Source organism: Capronia epimyces, assembly GCF_000585565.1.
Source record: "Capronia epimyces CBS 606.96 chromosome Unknown aczIQ-supercont1.2, whole genome shotgun sequence".
NCBI classification, from domain to species: domain Eukaryota; kingdom Fungi; phylum Ascomycota; class Eurotiomycetes; order Chaetothyriales; family Herpotrichiellaceae; genus Capronia; species Capronia epimyces.
The window spans coordinates 2608588-2622811 of NW_006912905.1; the positions used below are offsets into that span (position 1 = coordinate 2608588).

Below are 14224 nucleotides of genomic sequence, written 5' to 3' on the forward strand. Positions count from 1 at the left end.
TGGCAACTGTACAAGCCGCGGCCCCCATATCAGCTGATTTCCAACCATAGCCAATGGCTAGGCAACGGGGAATTCAAAAATGAGGAGGATGGTTTAGGTAGGAACCATTCGACTGCGTTCCACCGGCAACGGTAAAGATACCATAACCGGAACCATAATGGAAACAATACGGCCCGGTTACGGTAAGTGATGCACCGGCGGCGGGGATTCAAGCTACACTGCCCTGTCACAGGGTCAAGCTTGATCGCGAATCCGGGGTCGCTCAGAGAGGCCTCTACTATATAGAGACTCGTTCAAGACTTCAGGGCCAGTTCGCTTATGCAGCCCTCCATGACTGTTTGCACCCTTGCGACCCCACCATCACCATGAATTCGAAAGAACTGTCCAAAGCCCTGCCTTCGTCTCAGCATGAAGAGGAGATTGATGAAAAGCCCAACGAGGCACAAGGTGATTTTCGTGTCTCGGACGATAATGACGAGACAAAACAATATCGCCGACTTCTTCGGAAGATGGACATGCGTATCATTCCCATTTTAGCAGCGCTCTATCTATTGAGCTTTCTCGACCGCGGTATGAGACTTGATCATGTTTGACGGAGGGACACATTGTACTAATTGTGCCAAAGGAAACATAGGAAACGCCAACATTCAAGGGCTCTCCAAAGATATCGGCCTGGTTGGAAATCAGTATAACTGGTAAGGAGGCTGGTGCTGGCACTGGCACGGGATCGCCGCAACGACCTGCCGCTAACTGCATGGAAGGTGCTTGACAGTCTTCTTTTTCCCTTATTGCTTCTTCGAGCCGGTCTGCAACGCCTTGCTTGTCAAGTTCCGACCAAGCATCTGGCTCCCATCAATCATGGTTGCGTGGGGTAAGAGAGTCGAAAGGAAAGAAGGCTACCAGCATGCAGCAACTTCTAACATTGGACAGGCGTTGTCATGACCCTGACAGGACTCGTCCAAGGATATTCGGGATTGCTTGCTGCCAGGTTCTTTCTCGGTATGTGAGCTGTATCTTCATTCACGTGGTTAGGTGCTAACATTGCCCACAAGGTCTTACGGAAGCTGGCCTTTGTATGATGGTCCCTGTGAAGCTTCTCCAACGATCCTGACTGACAACCCTTCGCAGTTCCTGGAATCACCTTCTACATCTCATTGTGGTAAGTTGCCCTCGCAAGCTTGTGATCGGGAGAGCCTGCGTTGCTCTGAAAAGCGGCGGGCAAGAAGCTCAGCTGATCATGATTCTCGCCAGGTACACGCGTGCAGATGCACAACTACGCATGGCCCTGGTATTTGCATCTGCATCAGTAGCCGGGGCATTTTCAGGCCTCCTCGCGTACGGGATCGTGAAGATGGATGGTGTTGGAGGTCTTTATGGCTGGAGGTGGATGTCTGTTGCCTTGGATTCGTCCACTTGGTCGACTTGTCCGAGCCACGCTGATCCGCATTGACAGATTCATCCTCGAAGGACTCCTGACGGTTCTGGTTGCCTTCTCAGCCTTCTGGATCATCCCCGACGAGCCAGCCACCGCGAACTTCCTGGACGAGAGGGAGAAGAGTCTGGCAATAATGAGGCTGAGGATCGACCGTCCACAATCCACCACCACCCCTCAAGAGCGCACACTCAACCACCAATTCAAGTGGAAGTTCGTGTGGGCAGCATTCACGGATTGGCAAGTGAGTTAACCGGCCATTGCGTGCTCTATTATTTCCAGCATCTAATGTCATCACAGACTCTTTTCCACTGTCTGGGATATTGGGGCAATGTGAGCTGAGCATCCAGACCTTTCGTCTACCAGTGGTACAGTGGTTGTGGTTGACAAGACGATTTATCATTTAGGCCGTCGCAGTCTACGCGGTATCTCTGTTCCTTCCCACCATCATCAACGGCCTCGGCTATAGCGCCGAGCACGCCCAGTTGTTGACCGTCCCGATCTACGTGGCGGCGTCGATCTGCTGTATCGCAGTGGGCTACTATTCGGACAAGACGCAGAAGCGAGGCCTCTTCGTCTTCATTTCCTACGCGGCAGTCTTCGTCGGCTTCTTGCTTGCTGTTGCTCCCTCATCCTTCATCCCTGGCTTGACGTATGCCGGCTGCTTCATCGCCGCCTGCGGCATCTATCCTGGTAAGTCAAGTCACCCAACCCCCTCTGTCGTCTGGATTTGCTTTATGCCAAGATCATCCCTCCCACCCCCATTGTCTGCGTATTCATCATACAAGAATCGCGTCTGACCGAAGAGTATCTCTTCTGTACACAGCATTTCCTGGCCTCCTCACCCTCTCTGCAAACAACTACGCCCCCAACGCGAAGCGGGCCACTGGCATGGCGATACAAATTGGTCAGTGTCTCCTGCCTTCCCTCCCTTTGCCCACAAGGATATCTATAATCCACTCGAGGGTTCTATCCTGTAACTAAAACTAACCTGATGCGAACTTCCCAGGCTTCGGCACCATGGGTGGAGCGGCAGCCTCCAACTTCTATCACAAACAGGACGCGCCCCGCTACAGGCTGGGACATTCTCTCGTGCTTGGATTCAATGTTCTTGGTCTCGTGAGCATGGTGGTGTACTATCTCATCTGTCGTCGCATCAATAAGAAGCGAGATGCCCGGTGGGAGGCGATCTCTGCCACCTATACCGACGAGCATTTGATCGAGTTGGGAGACAAGGCCCCGAACTACAAGTATACGTTGTGAATACATAGGTGACCCACTGACGGGTCTAGCTGGCATGTTTCGGCCGTCCTCTCTCCCTCTACCTCTCCGTATACCTCTCCCTCTTGAGGAAGAGACTCTACAATGACAAAGCTTCCTTTCATTTTTTGATATTGTCATGAACAAAGGCTTAGTCTCACTGGACAAGTCTAGTGGGCTGTTTCCTTTTTCTGCCTCTTGACCCTGATCTTGACTGCAGCAGGCGGCGCCAACGCCTCGGCCACCCACCTATTCGGCGGACGATTCCCGGCGTACTCGGCGGGGAAATCCAAATGATAGTTCTCCAAGAGGTAAGCGATGATCATCTTCAGCTCGAAGTCGACCAGAAAGCGGCCCGGACAGGAATGATTGCCGTGGCCGAACGGCAGGTGCTGGGGGGAGGTGGCGACGAAGCTGAGATTGCTCAAGCCCGCATTGCCCTTGTGGTCGGCGGCGGCCTCGCGCGCGCGCGAGAAGCGGAACGGATCGTATCTGAACGGCCGGTCGAACGTGTCCGGGTCGCATTGCAGCGGGTGGCCCAGGAATGAGAGGTACGCGCCCTTGGGCAGCCTGATGCCTTCTTCCGTGACAATGCCGTCCACCATGACCTTGCGGAACAGTCCGCGGTTGCTGTACGAGTTCAGCCGTAGCGTCTCACGAGCCACACTGTCGGCCTTGACCATTTGTGCCACCTTGTACTTGGTCCATTGGGGATGGAGGTCGTCGTCGGCGGCGGCGCCGGTCGGGGATCCCACCCCGGTTACGATGCGAGCCACCTCGTCGCGGAGCACCGAGATGGTGTTGAATTCGGCGTCCGAGCTCAGGATGTTGAGGAGCATGTTGGTGATGAGGATGCTGGTCTGGTGGAACGCGGCGAAGTTGGCGAAACAGAGGCGGCGAGCCATGCTGTCGACGTCGTACACTTCGCCCGGCCGTTCCTTCAGGCCGTACTGAAGCATCATTTGTAGGAGATCCGGGGGCTTAGTCGTCGGGTCTCCCTTGGCTTGTCTGGCACCTTCTTCGTCTCTTTTGTTGTTGTTGTTGTTGTTCATGGTCAAGTCCTGCATTCTCCGGCGGTAAAGTGGCTCGAAGTGCTTCTTGACTCTGTCGACGTGGCGACGGAGATTCCAGCTGAATATCGGACCCAAGATGGGCCGCAGAGCTCGGGGGCATGCACCTGTCAGGCCGCCGTTCAAGACGATGCCGTCGACGACTCTCAAGCAGTCTCGCAGATACTGTTGATTGCGACCTGCCAAAATCAAAATCGAAATCCCCTCAGTCAGGACAAGGACAAGGACATGGAACTGGGAAGTTAGGGCTTGGGTTCCGTCGTCGAGAGTCGGGATTCAGGAACCACAAATGCCTCGACCGAACTTCATGGATATTGGATTGCCGTCAAGCAGAACAGAGAGTCGAGAACCGAGAACCGAGAAACTTACAGAGCGGAAGCCCAACTGTGAAGCGGCTGGCAGCCTGTGCCACCACCAGCCTGACCGTGTGCAGCAGGTCGATCTCCTTCCACGAGTCCGAGTCCGAACCCGTGTCTTGATCGGTGCCTGCATTGCCACCGCCACCGCCACCGCCGAGCAAGCGGTCGAAGGCGTGGGCCAGTTCGTCGTTCATGTCAGCACACACATTCTCCAACATGGCATTGATCTCGGTCTTGACCAGCATGCCCGGCCAAGGATCGGCCTTGTATTTCTCGTCGCCCAGCCCGTACTTGAGCTGCACAACCTCGAGCACGGCATCGGCGTGACTGAGTTCGTTCTCCGGTCGCGCCAGTACCCACCGCATGGCGCTTTGAGGCAAGATGATGTCTAGGCGGCACCCGAGCCCGGGCAGGAGGACAGCCTTGCCTTTCTTGGTGTACTGGAAGGGGGGATTGGGGTTAGTGTTAGTTCTTCCAGGACGAGTGTAGTGATTGCTCAAGGTCAGCCAGGTTGGGTGCCCACTGCCCTCTGCCCATTTCTCGACTTCAACCTCCAATTTCAACAATGATAGCGTACGTACCTGTTCATATGCCTGTCTATACAGCCCGGCACAGTCGGTGTAGTATCTCCATCTTGTCCTCAAGCTAAAGCGTCTCGCCCCAGGAGGTTCTCCTCCCAGAGGAAGGCTGGCGGGATACCGGATGGCGAAGAATGCTTGATAGACTACGGCAACAGCGACGATGGCTGTGACAATGAGAGTTATGAGCAGTAGATTCCCATACCCAACCAAGACGGGGAGAGAGGTCGCCATCGCCATCGACCTGCTGCACAGAACAAACTGGCTCGGCTGACAGTACACGCCCAAGCCCTGGGCACCCAGTGTAGACAAGACACAAGACAGTAAATAGAAGACCGATTCAACCGTTCCCGCTAAGGGTGGACAAGACAGTATATCGAAGACCGACTCAGCCAAGTCCTGACTGAGACTGAGACTCTGTGTTACTGGACGTGAAACCAGCCTCCGTTACCTGTAAAGTGAAAGTGAAAGCGACGAACTGCTGAAGATGCGATAGAAGGAGAAGGAAGGATTTATGCCGCCACGTTTCGACCCCGTTCCCGCTCCCGCTCCCGTTCCTTTCGCCTCAGCTCAGCCGGTCGTGCTACGTAGGACTGACTTCATTCATTCAGGCCACCACAGCGTCAGCGTCAGCACCCTGTCTGTCTCTTGCACCAGTGGCAGTAGTACTGTAGTAGTGCATGTGGGATAGCAATCACCCTGTGGGGCAGTCAGTGGTCAGTGGTCAGTGGTCACTGGCACGGAATAGAGTAGCATTCTCGCCTCGTCACTGGCTGGCACAGAGTAGAGTAGCATTCTCGCCTCGTACTGTATGTAAGATATGGATGTGCACGAATGATAAATCCTACGGAAGCACCGGGACCGGACCCCTAAGCCTACGATTAAACCAAGGAATCAGACAAGCGATGTTTGTATCCTGTGTCCTGTAACCTTGACACATGGTTCTGAACAGTTTGTATCCTACATCCTTGACATGTGGTTCTGAACAGTTTGTATCCTATATCCTTGACACGTGGTTCTGAACAACTGAGTTAGCTACTATACGTACATACTAACCATAGCATTGACACATAACCCGGTTCAACATGTGCCAAATGTAGTGGTGTCGGTCGGCCTGCGAGTATCCTGGTGATGCCACCTACATAGACGGAGCCGACGGATCCACGCGAGAATGGAGCAGAAGCAGACATGAGATGACTGTAAATGATGCTGTATGGACCCTCAGTCAATGATTCTTCCTGTATGGATCCTCAATCAATTCCTAGTAGAAATAGACATCTGTGACCACCGGCTGTGGTACGGGACAGCAGGACAGGACTGTACGGTATGGGACCGATAAGGCTACAGGCTAGAGACTTCAGGCCGCACTGAGCACGCAAAATGTGCAGATTCAGGCAGGCTAAGGCTCGCCAGACTCACCTTTCGATTCGCCCAGGCTACTCACGTTCAAGTTTCGCGCTGACTGTGCCGTGCCTGGGATGGCGTGTTTACGGGAGCACGGCTTCGGCTTCGGCTGGGGACAGGTACAGGTACAGTGCAATAGTACTGCCACCCACCAAGATCAGATCCTAGATCCTAGTCTCGTGGTTCGTCCCAGGACAATGATAACCCGGTTGTCTTATCTGTCTCTATTCTGCCCTGGGCAACCGGCACCAATCCGAGTGGTTGAGGTTTCTTCAGAAGAAAACTAAGTCGGACGCAAATCACTTGCTGTGAACTCAGACACATGGAATGGGAAAATCACTTGTTTTGAACTCAGGCACATGGAATGGGAAAGGGAAAGGGAAAGGGAAAGCTCTTCTATACGGAGTATAGGGACGAGTTCGAGAGTGATTGGCCGAAAGAAACCATGTCATGTCTTTGATATAGATACGAAATAAAGTCTGGTACTAGTCATGAAATAAAGTCTGGTACTAGAATCGTCGGATCCCCCCCGTCTCGGGATAAAGTACGTCTATGGGCTGCCACATCCGGATGGTCCTGAAAGAAAAGAAAAGGACTAGGACCCACACCTGGGATCCATCTATCACCCATATGCCGTAAGGCCCAGGCTGCCTTGACTGCCTTGAACCAGGCGTCCATCAGCCCCCAACGGCGATGGCCTCATGTGCAGCTGGTGCTTCGCTGATCTCGGCGCCGTTCACTTGAGCCGGGTTGAGCTCCTGGGCAGGGTCGATGTCGACTTCAGCTCCGTTGAGCGAGAGATGATTCTCGGGCGGAGTCAAAGTCCATTGGTCCAGGTCAACCCAGCCGACATCCAGGGCCTTCTCAAAGTACTGGCGGAATTTGGCTCCGACGGGACCATGGTCTTTAGCGGCGTCGTAGACTTCGCGCAGACGGTACCTCAAGTCACAGAAATGCCAGGTGACATAGCCGCGGATGAAGGTGCGGATGGTGGCCAGCACACTGGGATCCTTGTCCTTGAACACGCTCAAGATCTGCTGGCAGGCGTGGATGGTCTCGTCGGTCAGGCGCTCCAGGGCCTGGTCCAGCGAGATGCCGTCGACGGCGCACCAGTTGGAGACCAGGTTGGCCTCGTCGAGATTGAATTCCTTGTAGAAGGAGAACAGGTCGTTCATGAGGGCGACGGGCCCGTCGATCTGGGCCATGACGCAGGCAAACTCCCGAAACAGCTTCTGGTCGTCGAAATCGACGGCCGGGAACATGGTGCCGCCGACGGCGCCGCCGAGACAGTTCAGACGGCGCAGGAAGTCCGGGTAGCGGTCAGAGCCCGGGTAGCCGCGAAAGTTGTGCTGTTCGATCCAGCAGCCTTCGAAGTAGTCGAAGGTGCAGCGCATGATGTTGAACGAGCAGAAGCTTCCGTAGTGGCTGAGCAGCGTGGGGAGGCGCGCGTTCATCAGCAGCCAGAAGGGATGCTTCTGTTGCTTGCCCTGCAGCAGATCGACCCAGAAGGATCCCATCTGCTCGTTGGGGTCGGCGTTGATCTCGTCGTCGAGCACGTTGATGATGGACAGGTAGATGCTGATTTCCACCTGCACGTCTCGCGGCACTCTCGACCAGCAGTAGATGATGAAGTGCGAGATGGTGCGTGTCACCGCCGCAATCCGTTCCGGATGCACTCTCTTGAGTGTCTCGCGCGGCAGGGCCTGCGTGAAATACTCGGCCGTCTTGGAGTGCACGTACCGCAGCCCCTGCACACGCTCGTCAAGCGTCAGGTTGTCGTCCTCGTACTCCAGGGCGTCGAGGAACCGCACCACCGACCGGCAGAACTGCTCGGAAGGGAACGTGGGAGTGACCGTGTCCAGGGCCATGGTTTGCTTTGCAATTTGTAAAGGATCTGTCAGTCAGGTAGGTGATGAAGAGAGATAGAGAGCGAGAGAGCGAGAGAGAGAGAGATAGAGAGACAAAGGGAGAGAAGAACTTGCTCGCCCCGTGCTACGTATATAAACTGAACTGGAAAACCAGGCCGCCCATCCTCGATATCATATCTAGCATGTAGTATGCTGACTGCGTCGACCGTGCAGTATCCAGGATCCTACACATGCTGAACCCATCCGTGTCAATATCTCCATCCCCTACATACAAAAGATAGCAAGGCTCCACCGCGGCCCCTAAGCCGCCGGCCCTGCGGGTAGGGACGGACCGAGTCTCGTCTCGTTCGGCTGTCCGGCAGGCTTGAGGCTGACATCAGGCCCTCAGGGCCCCCCGGCGTCCCAGGGCCACACAGTCGCTGTACAGATAGTCCCACGGTGATACAGCACCGTTGCCGGTGGTACAGTAAAACGCAAACCGCCAATTGTACGTACAAATTAAGGCCAAAGCACACATGCTCGGCTGTCCGCCCAAAGCAGGGATGGGTCCTTCCAATAGGAGGTCTCAGCCTTATCACCCAGGCATTGTTGTGGCTCGCATCTTTCACATGTGCTCTCACGTTATGTTCCATCGTGCAACATATCCCAAGCAAGGCCTGTAGGCCGTACACGCTCGATGACGGAGGCCTGGCGATCGTACAAGAGGAGAGGAGATGGTGAGAGTCGGAATCGGAAATGGCGTATGCCCTGTAAGCAGAGCAGACCGGTCTCTTCTAGGGCACAAGCCTGACTATACATAGTCGTTCAAGAAGAACACGGCGGTTGAGGGAGTCCTGCGAAGAGGAAAATCGCCCTCGCCTTCGCCCATCCTCTTCTGTCGTTGCATTTGTCTGACAACATTTCTAGTAGCTAAGCTGCACGCTGAGGTTGAGTGACTTCTCCCACCGCCACTGCCATCATGTTTGAGCTCGTACTCGGAGCACTTGACGGCTTCTCTGTTTCAGCAGCCTTTGGCCTGGCCGGCTGTGCTCTGACTGCATACCTTGTGGCTCGATGTGTCTACGACCTCTTCCTGCACCCGCTGCGCAACTTCCCGGGCCCCAAGCTGGCAGCGGTCGGGTCGTTTTATGAGTTCTATTACGATGTGGTCAAGGATGGGACATACCTCTGGGAAATCGAGAAGATGCATCGCAAATACGGTAGGTAACGAAGACATCTATCTCTCTCTCTCTCTCTCTCTCTCTCTCTCTCTCTCTCTCTCCGGGGGATCACGGTGTCGACGTCCACTCATAGCCCAGGGGCGGGGCCTGCAATCTGAACGGAGAACACATCTCGCCCCAAGCAAGGCCACTTCACCGAGTGAGAGAGTCTGACTGACAGGGCCCCCTCGACAGGGCCGATTGTTCGCATCAACTCACGATCACTGCACATTCATGATCCCGAGTACTTTTCCACCATCTATGCTGGCGGCGGCCGGCCCGTCAACAAGGAGCCATCGGCGGTGGCAGGCTACACGTTCCCTCATTCCACCATCGCCACGATCGAACACGATCTCCACCGCAAACGGCGGGCGGTCGTGAGCCCGTATTTCTCCAAACGTGCCATCGTCGGCCTGGAACCCACCATCCAAGAAAGACTGGACGTCATGTGCTCACGCCTCCGAGAGACCATGACCCAGGGAATGGGAGCGGGAATCCCGGTCGACTTGACCTCAGCCTTCTCCGCCTTCACGGCCGACGTGGTCACCTTCCACTTCTACGGCTCGCATCCCAACTACCTGGGCAGCGACGGCTTCAAGTTTGGCCTCAAAGACGCCCTCACAGCCTTGCTGGACTTCTACCACCTCACCCGCTTTCTCCCCGTGCCCCCAACCACCATCAAGAATCTTCCACTCCCCATCCTCCGCTTCCTCAACCCGAACTTTTCCCTCGTCATGTCGGCCCGCAGTGCCAACAAGAAAAACATCATGGAATTTCTTAACCGGCCCCGGGGCGGCGGCAGCGGCGCCAGGGACACCCAGACCAAGTCCAAATTCAAATCGGTCATTGTCAGCGCCTTGACCGACCCGAGCATCCCGGCCGAGGAGAAGAATATTGATCGCCTGCTTGACGAGGGCGAGACCATCATCTTCGCCGGCATAGATACCACTGCCCGGACTCTCGGGGTCGCCATGTTCCACCTGCTGAACGACAAGAAACACCTGCAGAGGTTGCGACAGGAGCTGCACACCCTGCCGAACTCGGCAGACGCCAACCGCGCGTGGACTGTTGCTGAGCTCGAGGCTCTACCCTTCATGGTGACCTCCTCCCCCTCTCCTGAGACGTAGGTTAAGTGGTTGGTTGGCTAACCCGAGCCACAGAGAGGAGTCGTCCAGGAGGCGCTCAGGCTTTCATATGGCCTGGTCGTCCGCATTCCAAGGATCTCGGCCGAGGAAGCTTTGCAATACAACGAGTACACCATCCCACCGGGGGTAAGTTCGACTTCCGGTCAACCCAGATCTTTGATGCCATCATGCTTGTACAACACTGACCATCTTCAGACTCCCGTCAGTCAGTCGACCTACCTCATCAACAACGATGCGTCGATCTTCCCGAATCCTCACGAATTCGACCCTGATCGTTGGATCAAGGCAGCCCAAGACGGCTTCAATCTCGACAAGTACATGGTTAGCTTTTCCAAAGGGAGCAGGGGTTGTCTCGGTATAAAGTATGGCCATCACTTTTATTCCCGGGCCGCCAGAAGATGTGCCGCCTTTTCCTTTCTTCCTTTTTTCCTCTCTCCTCTCTCCCTCTCTCCCTCTTTCCCTTTCCTAGAGCCGTGACTAACGTATGTTGCCAAGTCTGGCCTACGCCGCACTGTACCTTGGCATAGCAAAAGTCGCCAGCAGCCTCGATATGGACCTTTGGGAAACCACACAACAGGATATTGAACTGTACCATACCCGAGGCTTTGCGTTTCCCAAAGAAGGCAATGGCGCAGTGAAAGTCCGAGTTACGGGGATACCCAACTATAACTACTAGGGTGTGTTCACGGACGGCTTTGTCAAATGAAGGTGGAAATGTTCCATGTTCTCTATGAATGGGTCACAGGGGGAGCGCATGCTATATAGTATAGATAGCACCTAAACCAGCCTTGGGGTTAAAGCACAAGGCTGGGAATGCCTAGGTTAGTGCCTAAGTTTGACAGGCTTGACTGGACCACCTAATATGTACGCTTGAAGCATATGGGGAATCTACATGCCCATGGGGGGATTTGATTTTGCAGCGTGGATTGGTTTGGTTCACACTAAGGCAGGGAGGGCCCGATTCAGTCACCTGTGCAGCTAGCTCAGCTTTGTATGGCTTCAGGAGACGAACACGAACTCGAGAAGATGGTGGTGAATCGTAATCGTAATCGCCGTGCATAAACAAATTCTTAATCTCCCCTCCCCAGAACAGAACAGTTGTTTGCTGGTCTAGTCGTCCAGGCCCATCATAGATGGGATGTGGCCAGCCCTTGGGCATTCATACTCAGGGCGACATGAGCCGCGAATTGAACTGAATGGGCCGGCCACAAACGACCCGTATCGCGGAGTGAACGAGGAGGTGACCGTCCAAATCATAGAGATGCAAACTGTACCATTGTAAGATGCACCTGCACTGAGCCTGCCCCGAGGCCGAATACTGCACAGAGATCATCCCAGAACTATATCTCTCCACTCCGGCCCCGGCTCGAGGGCTCTAGATAAGGCTTCGGTAAGTATACGCCCCAGCCCTTCTCGGCAATATATGCCGTCTTTTCGGGAAACTAGCATGACATTGTAGACTCCGTAATCACGTTGCGTCAGTAAGTCCTCGATGTCATCTGGCAATGTTCCCTCCCAAAAACTGAGTTCGTCGTCGGTAAATCGATCGACTTTTGACATGACCAAAAACTCCAAAGGTGTCGCAACCTGCGACATCCAATCCACGTCAAGATCAATTGTGCCACACCAGAGTCCATTGAGATCGGCGATCCCCGCCCGAATCAAGCCTGGGTCTGCCGGCGCTGGTCTGACCGTCGACAAGGCACTTGGGCCAGTGAGTCGTTTCCTGAGGGGCGAGATAACTGATTTATGAATGAGTGCTGGCGAAGCCAGTTGGAAATACGCGGTGACAGTCCGGAAATGCAATAAAGGAGTGGTTGTACTCAGTCTGTGGCGCGACACTGGCCCTTGGTTGTCCGGTCGAGGTAGAGGCGGCGGTATCCGGTCGTAGGCTTGCTTGGGAAACGGATGGATTCCAATATCCTGGTCGGCATGCCATTCGATCCATGACTGGACAGGTTCGGTGTACCTCCACTGCACTTCTCCGATCCAGCCTGACCATGACCAGCTTGGAAATCCTTGTCGGCGGAACAGCCTCTTTGTCGATTCCCAGATCAGAGACGAATCCAACATGGTTTCCAGAGCACCCCAATAAATTTTCGCCCCAATGCGCATCTCCAGAACCAGCTTTACGCCGTCAAAAGCATGCAGGATGTCTGTAGGATTGGTGAGTTCACGCCGCGTATATAATTCCACTGCCGAGGTGAATTGCACAAAAGGCTTCTCCCGGAAGATCCTCGTAGGCATGTCAATCGAGTCAAGTGACCAGCCATTACTCCGAGGCATCTCCATATCCTCGCAGAAGGTCGTTCGTCGACATTGGTAGTATATCCGACCATTGACAAACAGCAGGCACCTCCGTGACAGCATCCTCTCCTGGAAAGTCCAGGCACGAGAATCCCATTGCGAAGTCGAGATGTAGTCTAGATCAAAGAGAGTAAGCGACCAGAAGAGACACTCGAGACAAGTACGCACCTTCGGCAAGATGAGACACCATGAGCTGCAGGCCGGGCTTGACTTGCTCAATCTCCTGATGGAATTTCCGGGACTCTTTTCTAACCCCAGGTAAACCTGCATTGGCGTCCTTGCCAGACCCGGCGACCACGGTCAGGGCAGCCCGCGCATACACCCAGTCATCATGATACTGAAACCCATCATCATGCAAAAGCGCCAGACTGTCTGTCCACAAGTATCTCTCCCCGAGCAACCTGGTAAGGATGATGGCGTCCTTGATCGTTCGTGGAAGCTTCTCCTTCTCCAACGCTCCCGGCTGTGACAATTTTGGAAGATTCTTGGATGTTGTGAAGAGCTGGACAAAATTCTTGCCCCAGAGATAGCTCAAAGCAATGTACCTCGAACTTTGTGACGTCTCGACAATGCACATTTGGTCCACATCGATGGCGCGGAATATACTTTTCGTTTGTCCCAGCAAGTCGGGGTGCACTAAAGACTCTTCACATTCATCTCCATGTGTTGTCTCGCAGTCACGAATCCATTGACAGATTTGGTCACGGTCCAGCAGATCTGGCGACGTGATCCTACGCCCAAAGAACTCTCGGCTGGGGGCATCATCCGCCAAAAGAACTATGTATCCATCTTTGAATGCTTGAGGGTCGCTATAAATGAGCAGCCTTTTTGTTTTGGGTTTGTATCTGTGTTCTCCGGGCCTGTCAGGGTCTGGCCCAAGGTCTTCTTGACCATCCACAACCCACCGGGCATAACATACTGGATCGTCATCGGCGTGTAGCGAGGGGGTTCGTTGGTCGGGGGGTCGGTCTGCTATTTGGAGGACAAGGCGGCAGAATGGACAATGTGTTCGCCGGCGTATTTGGGACAGTCTTCCCAAGTATCGAAACTTAAGTGCTTTTTGATATTCGTTGTCCCATGGCTGTACTAGGAACGATTCGACTTTGAGATCAAGACCTCGACAAGTGTCGCAAAGGTAGGATTCCTGAGGGGCATTTCGGTCATCCTGAATGTTATGTGAGTACTGTATACGCTCCGCAGGGGCAGGGAAGTTGTGCGTACTAATGCTTTCACCCAGCTGGAGGGCAATCGTCCTAGGTGCCTAAACTTTTTCGTGAGATTCTGGATGGAGGCCGAAGAACCCGCGACTGGTTCAGGAGTCGACATCTGAATCCATTTTGTTGTCAGTTGCTAGACAGACCAAAGGAGGAGGGCAAACCTCTTACATAGGGGAGTAGATAAGGAAGAAGACATATGTCAATACAAAGCTGATGGCTGTACTAGTAACATGAAGAACGGTGGGAGTGTGGAGGGAGGGAACAGCCGTGGCTCTTTGAGCCTAGAGAATCTACAGGGCTTAGGGGCTTAGGGGCCTAAGCCTCTGTGCTCTAGGTGCCTGAGTTGCAACTAAAGATGGAGCTGGAGATGGAGATCTGATGGAGA

At 54.2% G+C, this 14224-nt stretch overlaps 5 protein-coding genes across 5 annotated transcripts; 2 read left to right on the forward strand and 3 right to left on the reverse strand.

Moving 5' to 3' along the window:
• Positions 1–365: 365 nt before the first annotated feature.
• On the forward strand, positions 366–2695 carry A1O3_02748 (uncharacterized protein; the record flags this gene model as incomplete). Its single annotated transcript, XM_007732888.1, has 12 exons — positions 366–570; positions 626–695; positions 762–871; positions 931–999; positions 1053–1073; positions 1129–1159; positions 1252–1389; positions 1454–1676; positions 1733–1765; positions 1840–2125; positions 2259–2339; positions 2442–2695. 12 exons carry the CDS (start codon positions 366–368, stop codon positions 2693–2695), a joined length of 1521 nt encoding a protein of 506 aa, XP_007731078.1.
• A 167-nt stretch (positions 2696–2862) lies between these two features.
• Positions 2863–4933, reverse strand: A1O3_02749 (uncharacterized protein; the record flags this gene model as incomplete). Its single annotated transcript, XM_007732889.1, has 4 exons — positions 2863–3941; positions 4132–4236; positions 4273–4561; positions 4703–4933. The coding sequence occupies 4 exons, from the start codon at positions 4931–4933 to the stop codon at positions 2863–2865; spliced, it is 1704 nt and encodes a 567-aa protein (XP_007731079.1).
• A 1847-nt stretch (positions 4934–6780) lies between these two features.
• Positions 6781–7971, reverse strand: A1O3_02750 (trichodiene synthase (TRI5); the record flags this gene model as incomplete). Its single annotated transcript, XM_007732890.1, has 1 exon — positions 6781–7971. The coding sequence occupies one exon, from the start codon at positions 7969–7971 to the stop codon at positions 6781–6783; it is 1191 nt and encodes a 396-aa protein (XP_007731080.1).
• A 958-nt stretch (positions 7972–8929) lies between these two features.
• A1O3_02751 (uncharacterized protein) lies at positions 8930–10991 on the forward strand (the record flags this gene model as incomplete). Its single annotated transcript, XM_007732891.1, has 5 exons — positions 8930–9170; positions 9366–10267; positions 10331–10441; positions 10511–10677; positions 10811–10991. 5 exons carry the CDS (start codon positions 8930–8932, stop codon positions 10989–10991), a joined length of 1602 nt encoding a protein of 533 aa, XP_007731081.1.
• A 653-nt stretch (positions 10992–11644) lies between these two features.
• A1O3_02752 (uncharacterized protein) lies at positions 11645–13199 on the reverse strand (the record flags this gene model as incomplete). The annotated part of the gene is made up of 2 exons (XM_007732892.1): positions 11645–12738; positions 12791–13199. The coding sequence occupies 2 exons, from the start codon at positions 13197–13199 to the stop codon at positions 11645–11647; spliced, it is 1503 nt and encodes a 500-aa protein (XP_007731082.1).
• Positions 13200–14224: the final 1025 nt, after the last annotated feature.